General features: G+C 57.3%; 1 protein-coding gene across 1 annotated transcript; it reads right to left on the bottom strand.

Annotated features, from left to right (window-relative positions):
- Positions 1–2,529: 2,529 nt before the first annotated feature.
- Positions 2,530–7,590, bottom strand: NGB (neuroglobin). Its single transcript, XM_021679592.2, has 4 exons — positions 7,477–7,590; positions 5,933–6,044; positions 5,071–5,190; positions 2,530–3,727 (listed from the first exon to the last, which is right to left on the bottom strand). Exons 1-4 carry the CDS (start codon positions 7,563–7,565, stop codon positions 3,593–3,595), a joined length of 456 nt encoding a protein of 151 aa, XP_021535267.1. The 5' UTR covers positions 7,566–7,590; the 3' UTR covers positions 2,530–3,592.
- Between the last annotated feature and the right edge of the window lie 5,617 nt (positions 7,591–13,207).

The following is a 13,207-nucleotide window of genomic DNA, read 5'->3' as shown; positions in this document are numbered from 1 at the left end:
ACATGGCAGATGTCAGCAGGGTCAAGTGCTTTGAAGAAGGGTGGGGAATGACTGCAGATGGGGAGGATCTGGAAGGAGCTGTTCTGTGGATGAGACATGGGGGCGCGCATGGGCTGCATGGAGGGGGTGCAGGGCAGATCTAGAGGGAATAAATACAGGATCCCGGGCAGGGGGCGGCCGGAGCGTGCAGCAGTGGGAGGCCGTCTGGGAGGGCAGAAGGACCCTGGGCTTTACTCCAGCGACGTGGAGGCTACTGGAGGATTCCGAATGGGGGAGAGTTGTGATCACCTTAGGCTCCGAGGCAAGGTGGAGGAGAAATCCCGTCGGGGCTCTGCTGGGGGCATGCAGTGAGAGGCCATGGTAGCTCAGACAAGAATGGGGCAGGGAATGAGGAGAGAGATGGAGAAGTTCAGAACAGGTCTGAGGACTCGTGGACGGATTAGATGGGGGATCTGAGAGAAAGCAAGGAAGTGTAGATGGCTCCCGGTCCTTCTGCCTGAATAGCTGGGTAAACTGGTTTATCAAGGCAGAGGTTGCTGGAAGGAGCAGTTCGGGGAAGATACCAGGCTCTACTTTGGTGGTGTTACACTTGAAATGCCTAGTAAGGACATTGGGCAGGGGGCTAGATACGAGTCTGTAGCGGGGGGCGTTAGGCTGGAGATGAGACCTGGAGTCATCAGCATCTGGGGTGTTTAAATCACAGGACCAGCCGGGACCTGCGCAGGAGGCCAGAGGAGGTCCAGGGGAGATGGGAGGGGAATCTGCAGGGAGAACGAGGAACGAGCACTGAGGAAGGAGGAAAACCAGGAGTCCCTGGCATCTGGAATCCAAGGGAAGAAAAGGACTCAGAAAGCAAGCAGGGAGCTCCCAGTGCTAACCACACTTGACAGTGATAACGGGGCACAGAGGATTGAGTTCAAAGACGCCCCGAGAAAGCATCAGCCAAGTCAGAACGCTGGAGATGCCACTGGACAAGTGAGCTGGTTTCTCCCACAAATCAAAAACCTGGGACAGGGGCGGGCTGAGAATGAGAAGGTTAAGAGACGAGACCCAACCAGAAGCAATGTGTGGTCCTTGACTGAACAAACCACCTGCAAAAGACATTGGGGGAACCTGGAAGAAGCCCGGGCATTAGGCGATGCTGAGAGATCCTGCTCATCTTGGCAGGTATGTTGATGGCGTGGATTAAGGGGGAAAAGGTATCAGCCACACATGCCCATGGAAGACTTTACAGGTGAAAGAGCATGAAGTCTTAGATTCAGCAGGGGCGCCTGGCTGGCTCGGTTGGTTAACCGTCTGCCTTTGGCTCGGGTCATGATCCCGGGGTCCTGGAGCCTGCTTCTCCCTCTCCCTCTGCCTCTCCCCCCAAAACGAGGCTCCAGCTGGGAGCTAGGGAGGCCCTGGTGGCATCAGCAACATCGGTCTTGGCTAAGAAAACTGAAGGCTCAGGGCAAGGGCAGGGGGCCGGGTGCAACCATTCACAGCCCGGCTCCAGGGCCCCACAAGCCTGTTCACGCAAGGCCCACTCTTGATGCTGCTGCCCATCCCCATGTCCCTGGCTGGGTCTCTACCCTCATCTGCCCCATCCTCCTGACCACACACACACTCACACACACTCACACACACTCACACATGCTCATACTTGCTCTTCAACTCCAGTGTACACCCCAGGTAAACCCATTTAATCTCCTTAAAAAAGCCCACTCTGGGATTGGCACCTGCCCATCCAGGGAGGTTCTAGAAGCTTTCCTCAGAGACCTATGACTCTTTGGTGCCTTTTCCTGCTGTCCTGGCACCTGGCCCACTCCTCTCCCTGGCCTCACCTTGTCCCCCAGGAGGTGGGCTCCCAGACTCCTGACCAGTGAACTGCTTCAGCCCGTGGATTAGTGTGGGTGTGTGTTGTAACAAAACAACCCCAAATGTATAATGACACAAACACAACAGAAGTTTGTGTCTCTTTCCTATAAAATTCAAAATGGGTGAGTCCTCGTTCCACAGGATGGAGAAGTTCCTGGGTCCTACCAGGCACTTCTGATTAGTGGGTGCTCTCCTCCAAGCGGCAATTCATGGACCCAGGCTCCTTCTACCTTGTGGCTCTGCCACCTTCAACACACGGCCCTCAAGGTCACTGTAAGATCTGCATCAGGCTGGTGAAGGGATGACAGAGCACAGAGGAGCATGCAGGAGTTTTAGGGGGTCAGGTCTAGAAGTGGTGCACATGTCCACACATTCCATTGGCCAGAACTCGGTCACATGCCCCACTAATTGCAAAGGAGGCTGGGAAATGTAGTCTGGCTGTGTGCCCAAGACGACGAACTGAGGTTGGTGCCCTGCCAGCCAGTTTCCATCACAGACCCCTAGCTCCATCTCCGCCACCGGCTTCTGGCCTTCCCCGAGCCTCCCCTTTCTTTTATACCCACCCTGGCCTTGGCCCTCCTGACCCCATCCTTCCACCCTGCCCTAAGTCCCCTGCCCTGCAGCTTCATCTGGCCACAAGCCAACACCCAAGAAAGGACCAGTCCCGACAGGTCAGAGAGGCACACAGAACAGGTTTATTCCTCATGAGTTTATACAACCACGGCACGGAGCAGAAGGTAAAAGTGCAGACAGCTCGGGGCGAGGGCAGAGGGCCTCCCCTGTCACACTCTCTTCTATCCAGCAGCCTACATCCAGGCACACACCAGGTATTGAACGTGGGGAGCTGTGGGCCCCACAGTCCACATGAGCAGCGGCAGAAAGGAGGCTGGGGGGAGATAAGCCCCAGCCCTGCTGGAGGGGGTGGTGAGGAACAGCCACCAGAACTCAGGCCTCTCTGGAATGAAATCACCCCTCCTTCCTTGCACTACCCCCCCCCCGCCCCCGCCGCGCCCCCCGCCCCCGGCTGGCTAGCCGGTTCCTGCAGAGAGTGGTCCTAGTGGTACTAAAGGAGCTCCCAGCGGCAGCCTGAATGGGGGAACAGGAACAGGACACAGCAAAAGAAAAAGTACATGGCAGGGGCATCTGAGACCCAGATGAGGTCAGCTCTCCCGTCCTCAGCGGCTCCCTTGATTACCTGCTCCCACTACCTGGGATTCCACCCTGAAGGCTAACAAAGTCCCTCCTCTTTACTTGTGAAAGGCAGATGCTCCTGGGAGAGAAAAGCATGGAAGGCAGGCGAAATGGGAAGGGGCCCGAAGCTCTGCCTCCCACTCCCCTGCTTGGCCCGGGCCCACCTGACGAGGGTGGGTGACAAGCACCCATGCTCTCCGAGCTCTCCACCTTCCCAGCGCCATGCCACCTCTGTGGCCAAACACTGCCCCTCTCCCAGCAGAGGCGGGATGCCAGAGGGAAAAGAAGGCAGGCAGGGAAGAGGCTCCTAGGGGTCGGGGAAATCCAGAAGCCCCTTCCTGAAGGAAAAGCCACCCTCGTCTCACTTGGAGGTGAGGGGGACGGAGACCCAGTCCTGCTCTATCACCTCTCCCGGACGGCCAAGGGGACAAGGACCAAGATGAGGGGGGCCTAAGGGAGCCTGGGCTACCACAGACACAGAGCAACAGACAGACACAGACCGATGGGGGCCGCCAGCTGGAGGCTGCCGGGCAGGGGCCGCCTCTTACTCGCCATCCCAGCCTCGACTCATGGCCTGTACCACGGCCGCGTAGAGCTGGCTCCAGGCGGCCTGCACGGCTGGTGTGAACGCAGGGCCCAGGCACTTCTCCAGCATGTAGAGCAGGGACTCACCCACCGTCTGTAGAGGCAAGTGGCACCTTGTCATTCCCGAAGGCGGGAAGGCATCGCTCCATTCCACAGGTGAGGAAACTGAGGCCCGGACCTTTCTTCTCTCCTGCACAGGGTCCATGCTTCCCGAGCAGAATTCTGCCCCAATCCTTGGGTACCATATGGGACCCAATTTTCCCCTTCAATGTGAGGCTTCATAGTGAACAAAGCATTTCACTCTACTCCCAGCCTTGCAGTCACCCCATGACTGGGGCCAAGGCCTTGCCTGGGAACCCCAGCTCAGAGCAAGCAAAGTCATTGCCCCCAGGCCTCCGTTTCCTCCTCTCCAAGGCAACACTCACGGTGTTAAGAGCCCACACTCTGCAACTAGACACACCTGAGTTCACTTGCTGATTCCGCCATTTATGAGCTGTGTGGCCTTGAGCAGGTTTTGTGACCTCTCTGAGCCTCAGTGGCTTCATCAGTAAAACGGGGAAGGTAAAAGTTCCAACTCGTCAGATTGCTGGGACAAGCAAATGAGATCAACCCAGAAAGCTCTCAGCACAGCATCTGTACACAGTAAGCCTTCAAGAATAATAATGGCTCTCATTTGTTATTGTCAGAACAAAATATGGTTTACTTATTCCACAAATAATTACCGGACATCCACTAAAGACTAGGCACCGTACGGGTGCTCGAGATAGAGAGGACAAGACTAACTTGGTCCCTTCCTCGGGGCGCTTACCATCTGGCAAGGTGAGTGGACTCGGGTAGACTTGTCACGTCAGCGGCCCCCAGTGAGCCACACCTCGAGGATTCACGCCCCCTGAGTGGGGTCCCTCCTCCCTGAGCCGTCACCAGGAGGGATGCAAGCAGGGGCCGGGGCTCTGCCCTCTGGGGACTCAGCTGCCACTCTGCAGAGGAGCTCAGCGAGGCCCCCGCATAATGAGACACCACAGGGAAAGAGACCCTGAAGGATGACGGGCCGCCTTGGATGCAGCAGCCCCAGGTGAGCTCCTGGCTGAGTGCCTCCCGCCCCACCACAGGCAACGAAACCACTGCCCACACTGAACCCAGAGAAATGAGAAACCGTTTGCTTGGGATGGTTTTACACACAGCGATAGGAAACTGAGCAGACTGGCTAATCCCAGAGACTCTTTAACTTTCCATGGTTCTAAGAGAAGCCACACCAGGGAAGAAAAATTGGAGGCTCAGAGAGGTCAAGGCACTGCCAGGGCTCACACAGCATGGCAGTAAAGGCTGCAGACCCCCAGCCCCAGTCATCTGAGGGTATGGGAATGGGGAGAAAGAACAGATGGACAGGGAGGACCAGGAGAGTGGTGGCCTAGGGTCAGGAAGCGCCCCTTTACCCACCGAGAAGGAGCTGAGCTTCACACCCACTGCACGGTGCTTCTTGCCCAGGCCAGCAAGGTACTCCTCCAGCGAGGACAGGTCCTCTACATTGGTCACTGCAGTGTCAATCACGAGCATCACCTGCCAAGGCCAAGGTAGCAGTGAACCCGAGAGGCCAGAGCAATCCCACCTACTCACAACTACAGTCCAGAACCGGGGGGGGGGGGTCCCAGCCAGGAGTAAGAGAGGTCAAGCAGGACCCTCAGTTTTCCAGGATCAGAAATGCAAGGCCACGGGGCTCAGCTGGTGGAGTGTGTGACTCTTGTTCTCAGGGTTGTAAGTTCCAGCCCCACGCTGGGCGCAGAGATTACTTTAAAAAATAAAATAAAATCTGGAAAAAAAAAGAAAAGAAATGCAAGGCAATCCGTGTCTATATACAGTAGGCACTCAACATGTGGCCAAACTGCCAATGTTATATTGTGAAGGCAGCTCCTCTCCTCTGAGGGTCCCAAAGCCCTAAACATGGCAGCGGGACGGTGCTGTCTGCCCCGGACAAGGAGAAACTGAGGCACTGTGAGAGTCACTAGCCTCTAAGGGAACCCCAGCTTGGTTGTCATAGGCAGATGGCGCCTGGGGGATCAGGGCCAACAGCACCCTCAGGAGCTGGGGACGGCGCTGAGGGCAAGGGTGGAGCAGGGACCAGCTGGCTGAGGCTCCGCCCGGCTCAGCACAGAGGGCAAGGAGCAGACACCTCTGGCATGGAGGGCAGCAGAAGGGGAATGAGAGCAGGCCAGGGCGGAAGTAACTTCCCCAGCCCGAGCCTCCCGTTCTCTGCCAGGAGGGCGTCCTGCTGGATCTCCGGGCCGCTTCACCTCCGCCTCACCTTCCTGATGTGGTCCAGGAACTCGGGGGACGACAGGCAGTCCTTGGGGCTGGAGAACTGGCGACAGTTGTACTGGAAGAGCGGCAGCAGGTCGGGCTCCAGGTCAAACAGCCTGCGGCGGGGAGGCCCAGGCGTCAGCCCTGCGGTCCCCGCGCACCCCAGCCGGCCCCATGAGCCCCGGCGGCCCAGCAGCCGTGCGGTGGGGGGCGGGGGGGCAGGCAGGGAGGCAGCTGGAAGCCAGGACACACCCTCCCGCCTGCCATTGGCCCCTCTCCCGCCGGCTTCAAGGGGCACCCTGAAAAGAGCAATGAGTCCCGAGGCCTCTCACAGGGCCGGGCATAGAGCAGACCCTCCATAAACAGTTCAGAAGGCTGCGACGGGGAGGGGTCCTCAAATAGGAAAGCCCTTCTCTCTCTTTTCTCTTCTCTGTCTCTGTCTCTCTCTCTCTCTCTCCCTTCCACTCTTGGGTCAGAACCTCCTAGTCTCATCATGTCTGTAGGGACTTGGGCCAGTGATGATAACGGTACTATTAAGAACTCCTTACACTTACTGGACATTGAGTACTTTACATGTGGTTCACTTATGTATCCCTCACAATCCTAAGCAGTAGATAGAACTGTTATCCCAGTCTTATTGAGGAGGAAACACAAGCCCAGAGAGTTTAAGTAACCTACCTACAGTCACACAGCTTGGAAGTAGCAGAACCACAGAGGGTCACTAAGCCCACAGAGAAAACAGTGGCACAAGCAGAAGCTCTCAGTCCCTCCTGAGAGGGCTCGTTAGGCTTTTGTGTAGCCCTACAAATGTATTCCCCCTTTGTCTGGGGAGGAGGTTTTGCAAAATCCTCCTCAGAAGTTCTGGGCTGGCTTTGGGAGCTGAAGCTCCTGAGAAACCATGGTGACAGAGCGCTGCCTCTGGGGATGGCCGAGGGGTTACCTAGAGACCCTCAAGGTAAGCTTGGAGACTGGCCTCGCTTCCCCTTGGGGTCTGCGCACCGCCTCACACCTCTCTCCAGCGGGGAGACGTGGGGGTCTGTCATCCCTTCGCTGGTGGTTGTCTGGTCCTAGCCCGGTCCTTTCCTCGGAAAGGTTTATCCTTCTGTTGGCTTGCTGGCAATGTGCACCCCCAGGGCCTGGACCGTGCCCTCCCCCCCGGAGCCCCGGAGCCCCGGCACAGCCTCCCCGCACGAGCCCTCGGGGCATCCCCTTCAGGCACCACCCAAGGACTGAACACTCAGGGCGCAGCGCGGGGACCAGCGCCTGCTGTCCAGAGTGTAAGGAGATCCGCCGGGGAGGACCCCCGCCCACCCCCGGGGAGTCGCCGCAAGACGCGCCCACCGCCGGTGGAAGGCGGGGGGGGGGAAGCGCAGAAGGGGCTGCGCCACCCGTCGCCGCGCCCGCTCCTCTGGCGCACATCTGGAGGCGCCCCGGCGCCCGGGCAGCGGGCCAACCTTCCCTCCCCTGGCGCGGGCCCAGCCGCCGGGAACCCATTCCGGGCGAGGCACCCCGCCACCCGCACCCCCGGGGCGCTCGGGGAGCCCTCACCTGGCGAACAGCACGGTGCCGTGCTCCAGCGGGCTGCGACTCACCGCCCGCCAGCTCTGCCGGATCAGCTCGGGCTCCGGGAGCTCCATGCTGGCCCGGGGACGCGCGGGGCGCGAGGCTGGGACCCTCGGGGCGCGGGCACCGTCACCGCACGTGCCGCGCCATCTCCGCGGCGACGCGGGCCACTCTGCACCCCCTACGGCCCCCCGCCCCCTCCCCGCCCCAGGTGGAGGCGCCCCGCCGTGCCCGCCCGGCTGGCGCTTCCGGGGACCCCGCTCCGGCCGCTGCGCCCTGCGCCCCGCCGCTCCGACAGCGCCCCGCCCCGCGCCGCCCGGCCCCGGGCGCTTTAAAGCAACCGCGGCCCCCGCCCCCCTCCGCCCGTCAAGGCGCTCATCTCTGGGCAACTGGCTGTGCCAGGGACGACCTGGTGGCCGGGGAAACGGCTGGGCTTCAGAGCCTCACAGAAATCGTCGAGCCTCTCTGGGCCTCAGGTTTTTCATCCCAAAACTGGTGAGGATTTCGCCACTTGCTGGTTAGGGCACCAACCGAACTTGATCGCCTTAGGTAGGCTCCGCATGTGCCACCTCTCCGCAAGCTTTCCTCACCTGCTACCTGGAGGCATTAGAGTTTGCCACCCCCTTGGCACAGGTTCTCCTTCCTCCCGCCCCGACGTGGGACCGGGGGATGCGAGCACCTGCCTGTGGGACCAGGCTGGGCTGGAGAGGCCCTCTGCCCTACTCTGGGTCTGACTGAAGCATCCCCCACTCCTGTCCCTGCACATTGGGGGCCACCAGAGGTCTCAACCTTAGGGACAGGGCCAGGACCGCGGCCATTTCCAGCCAGGCCTGGGGGTTCTTGAGACAGCATCTTAACAATCTGTGAGCTCCAGTTCTGGCCCCAGCTCTGCTTGCCCGGGGCCAGGTCTAGGGTGCAGCAGCTCTGACCACTGCAGTACCTGGCCATCGAGGGAGTTAGGGTTCAGCATTCTATTCCACGATTTTCAATAGACTTCTAAAATTTTTAAATAGAAGTACTATTTTGTTCTTTAAATTGAAGTTCAGGTAGTAGAGTCTCATTCAGGGTATGAAGTTGACCACCTGTCAGGCCTAAACCTATTTCTCTCTCTCTCTCTCACTTTTTTTAAGGGGGTGGAGGAGGGGCAGAGGGAGAGAAGCCAACTCCCCGCTGAGCAAGGAGCCCCACACCCGGCTAGAGCCCAGAACCCTGAGATCGTGACCTGAGCCAAAAATCAAGTTGGAGGCTTAACCTACTGAGCCCCCCAGGTGCCCCAAAGCCTTTCTCTTTCAAGCATGAAAGTTCCTCCGGCCCCAGCCCAGTGCTAGTGCCCCAGGCTTTGGAGAGCCAAATCTTCATTTAACCTTCATTATTTCCAGTCTCTGAGCCTAGCTCCTCTCAGCCTCCCTCCTTCTCTCTTTCAGTGTCCTCAGTAAAGGGGTCGGGTAGTGGGGTCTTTAGGGGCCTTTCAGCCCACCTCCTTTGGTTCCTTGGATACAAGACGGTATTCGGGCCAGTGTTCATGAACAGGCTGAGGTTCCATGCCCAGGAGTTTGGAGTACACCTTATTCCTTTCTTCCCCATCTCCCCACACATCTCTGGGGTCTCTGGGCTGAGCAGGAGAGCAAGGGTAAGGCAGCCTGCCTTGTGTCCGAAAGAGTCCAAGATCCCCAAGTAAGAGCACAAAGGAACTGGGGGCAAAAGGGAGAGGAAAGCTAGGTTACTCGGGGACTAGATTTCTCATTCGGTATCCATGGCCCTGCACCAGGTCAGCAGGTCACAGGGCGAAGGCCACATGGGTCTCTGGTGACTTTCACCTTTCAGTGCCCAGATGCCCTGTGTAGGCCACCTGGCTTATCTAAGGCTTCCCACCCCACCCAGTGTGCACTTCCTGGCAAGAGTCTATACTGTGGGGGCGCCTGGGTGGCTCAGTCGTTGAGCGTCTGCCTTCGGCTCGGGTCATGATCCCAGATTCCTGGGATCGAGCACCGCATCGGGCTCCCTGCTCGGCGGGATGCCTGCTTCTCCCTCTCCCACTCCTCCTGCTTGTGTTCCCTCTCTCGCTGTCTCTGTCTGTCAAATAAATAAAATCTTAAAAAAAAAGAGTCTACACTGGGGACCTTCTTGCTTCCTTTCTCCTTTGGACAGGGTCTGGGTCTGATAAGTTAATGGCAGTTAATGGCTTTAGCTGGTGAGTGGTGGAGTCAGCACTCACTTGGTCTCAAGCCAGGAGGAGGGGGCTGAGTGTGCTGTAATCTCTACTTCCCTGGAAAAAAAGGCCTGAGAACCTGGCTGGGCCTATGCAGGGCCAGCGGGAAGGGAGGGTGTTCCAACCAGGAGACGGAGGGTCTGAGTCCATATTTGAGGGCTGAAGAAGTCACAGGATCTCCCCTCGTTGCCTGGCATCTGCCCAGGACTTGGGCAGCAGGTTCTAGAGGAGGAGAGTTGAGTGCTGTTCTAGAGCCCGTGGTGTCACTGAGGTGGAGCTGTCGACAATAACGGAGCCAGCATCCACTGAGCACTCCTGTCCCGACTCTTTACAAGGATCTTTACATCATTCACTCTTCATCCTCACAAGACCTCTATCAAGTAGGTACCATTTGTTATAATCTGGTTACACTGTTGAAGAAACAGAAGCCCAGGGGTTTGGTCACGTGCCCCAGATCACATAGTTGTAAGCGGTGGGGCCACGATTTGCCCTCAAGTCTGACTCCAGCCCATTCTCTAGGCCTCTGTGCTCCACGGCCTCCTTCACTTTGATGGACTGTGACCAAGAGCTATGTCCATAGTTGAGACCAAGCCAAGGTCACTGGGTCTAGGTCAGGGGTGTCCTGGAGCTGGCTCTTCGGTGGCTTCAGAGAGCCAGCTGGGCACATCTATCTTTCCAAATTCTCGTGTAGTGACATCAGGACGGTAGCCCGAAATGGGCCATAGTGGGAGTATTTACACTGTGGAAATTGGCAAGTGCTATCAGGGCTTGTTTTCCTCCCCGAAGACCACTGGGCTGGGTGCAGCAGCAAATGCCAGCCCCCGGATGAGCTGTGGATGCATTAAGCAGCACGTACAAAGGAACATGCTAAATCTGGACACCTCTGAGCTACGTCCAGGCCTTCTCCCAAGGGATCCAGGGTTGCCAGGTTGTTCTGGGAAGGTGCTTCTAGCCCCAGGACCAAGCTGGAGCAGCAGCAAAGCCCAACTTGGTGCCCAGGCCTGGCCCTGCTGTGGACTAATCACAGGAGTTTAGGCAAATAACGTAATCTCTCATGGGTAGAATGGAGACAAACCAGCACCGACTTCACTGTGCCTTCATGAGGATTAGGTGTTATAGAGGTGTGGGCGCTTGGTAAGCTGTGTCAGTCAAGAAGTGTTTGGTCCTTTTCTAACTTGCCTAGACACAGCATTTTCCATCCCTGCAGATCTCCATAAGCCCCTCCCCACCCCCTCCAGCCACTCTGGTCCCAAGGCGGGGTGGGGGGGGGCTGGGGGGGCAGGCCGCCCCCACTTCACAGAGCAGTGCTACTCCTCTCCTCCCCTGCTTACCGCCAACACACATCAGCTCTCACGTCCTTTGGACCCTTAACATCACTCCTGATGACGGAAGACCCCTGCCAGGATGGGGCCTCTGGTGAGCACAAGGGAAGCTGCTACAAGGCTGGGCCACACAGCTGCCTCAGCGGCGGACAACTGCTACTCCCCTCACGCTCCTTGCCCTACTGTGTGGCGGGTTACAAGAGAGAAAAGGTCCAGCTTCCTACTTATTTTGGAATAAGTTAAAATAAATTAAAAGAACAACCAACATTACTCAAGTAAGCTTGTAAGTGGGAGGCCCAAATGCCCCTTGGGGTAACGAGGCTCACCTGCCCAGCCAGGGCTTCTCCTCGAATTAGAATGGTCTCAGACACTGAGACACAGTGGAATGGTTCTTGCGCTCAAAACATCCCTGTCTTCTTTCTGGGAACCCGAGGGAAAGTCAGATTCAATTAAGGACAAGAAGAACACCATGGCATTCAAAATAAGAGCTATTTATTACAAAAGTAAATGGCCTCTGATTATCTGTGGAAACTTTTTATATATATAAAATTGTGGCCCAAAAAGCTGGCTGGAGGTTGGGCTAACAAACATCTTCTTCCTCTACCAGCAAGTTTGTGGGGCATGTCACATTTCCGCCAATTCCTGGGCACTGGAGCCCATATTCAGAGCCCCACCTTGATCGCCCCTCTCCCCAGTGTCTTCCACCGACCAAACCTGAGCACTGGAAGCTGCATCAACCCATATGGCCTTGTCCTCAGAGAAGTGTCTGCTAGTCTGGGCTAAGAGGAAGAGGAGGGAGTGAGCCAACAATTCTTCTCTCATCCTTGGAACGCAGTATTAAGAGAGGAACCCTTTGTCCCCAGTGTGGCCAAATTAGGAGGGAGCCATGGGCAGGAAGCTGGCTGGGCTTTCTCCTTCCTCACACTCACTCAGAGTGGCTGCCTCTCTGCTCCTTGGGAGTGCCTCCCTTCCAACAAGTCCCTAGTAGGAAATAAGAAGGTGCAAGGGGACATCAGTCACCTCCCAGTTGTCACGGGGTCATGGTTCTTGGCTGAGGGGCAAGCACAGACTCTTCATTCTCCCTCCAGAAAAACCCACCCAGATGGCTGCCCCCAACCAGCTTAGAAGAAACCAACTCCATCTTTGGGGAGGACAGACTGGTGCGGTAGAAGGGGTGAGCAGAAGTTCTCTATCCCTGCTCTCCTTCCCTTCCAGAAACGCAATTAAGCCCATAGCCCAGACTCAGCACACAGGCAGCACTTCCTGCCAGGGGAAGTCAAAAGGGGTTGCAGCCCTGGGAGAGGGAGGTCATCATACCCCAGATCTAATTAACAAACCTGCCTTGCTTTTGACATTGCTGCATTTCCTCTATTAACATTAATGATGGCTGGTCTGAACGGCTAAGGATGGCCAGAAGCTTCCCTCCCCACTGCCCGGTAGGTAGCACAGCCTGTCCCTGGGCCCAATTTCCAGTCTCCGTGGCAACCGCCTCTCGAAGCTGCTCTAAAGAGCTCTGACCCTGTCAGAAGTGGTGGGGGCTACAGAGGAGGGAAGATGAAGTGTGGCAGAGCCTCATCATTAAACCTGGAAGCATCACAGTCCTCTGAGACAAAATACTCTGTCATGCACCGGCAGGAGGGAGGCAGCCTGAAGAGCGGGCCCGGGGCTGGTTCGGTTCTGACCCAAGGGTTTTCTTAATCTCTTCCATTTGGGAAGGAAGTGAAAGGAACAGCTCTGAGCTTCTTGCTTGGGCTTTAAAGTGGTAGAGAGTAGAAGCTTTGCTGCATTTCTAGGTGCTCTAGGTCTTTGGGAGAAAGAGATCGGTGGAACAGTGACACAGAGAAAGGGAAATGAAATGCATCCAGGGCAGCAGGGAAGACTAGAGAAGTAAAAGTGGGAAACACCTCATGAGTGACAGGAACATCAACCCAGACAGGCTGGAGCAGCCCACTGGGACCCCAGCCCGGCACCACAGATCCCTGCCCTGCTGCCCACCAGCCTCAGCAGCTAAGGCGCCCCAAAGGGTCCCCCAACCATGGGGAGAATGCATCTGTCCCACCTCGTAGCCAGGCTGGATGCAGACGGAAAAGGACACAGCAAGGAACCACCTCTGGCACGCAGGGCCTGGGAACAGAGCAGCCAGGGATAGGACGCCATTCCTCCCACCAGTCACCATGTGGTGTTC

This window comes from Neomonachus schauinslandi, chromosome 9 (genome assembly GCF_002201575.2).
Source record: "Neomonachus schauinslandi chromosome 9, ASM220157v2, whole genome shotgun sequence".
Lineage (NCBI taxonomy): Eukaryota > Metazoa > Chordata > Mammalia > Carnivora > Phocidae > Neomonachus > Neomonachus schauinslandi.
The sequence above is the reverse complement of the archived record's forward strand: the minus strand, read 5'-3'. Positions and strand labels throughout refer to the sequence as shown.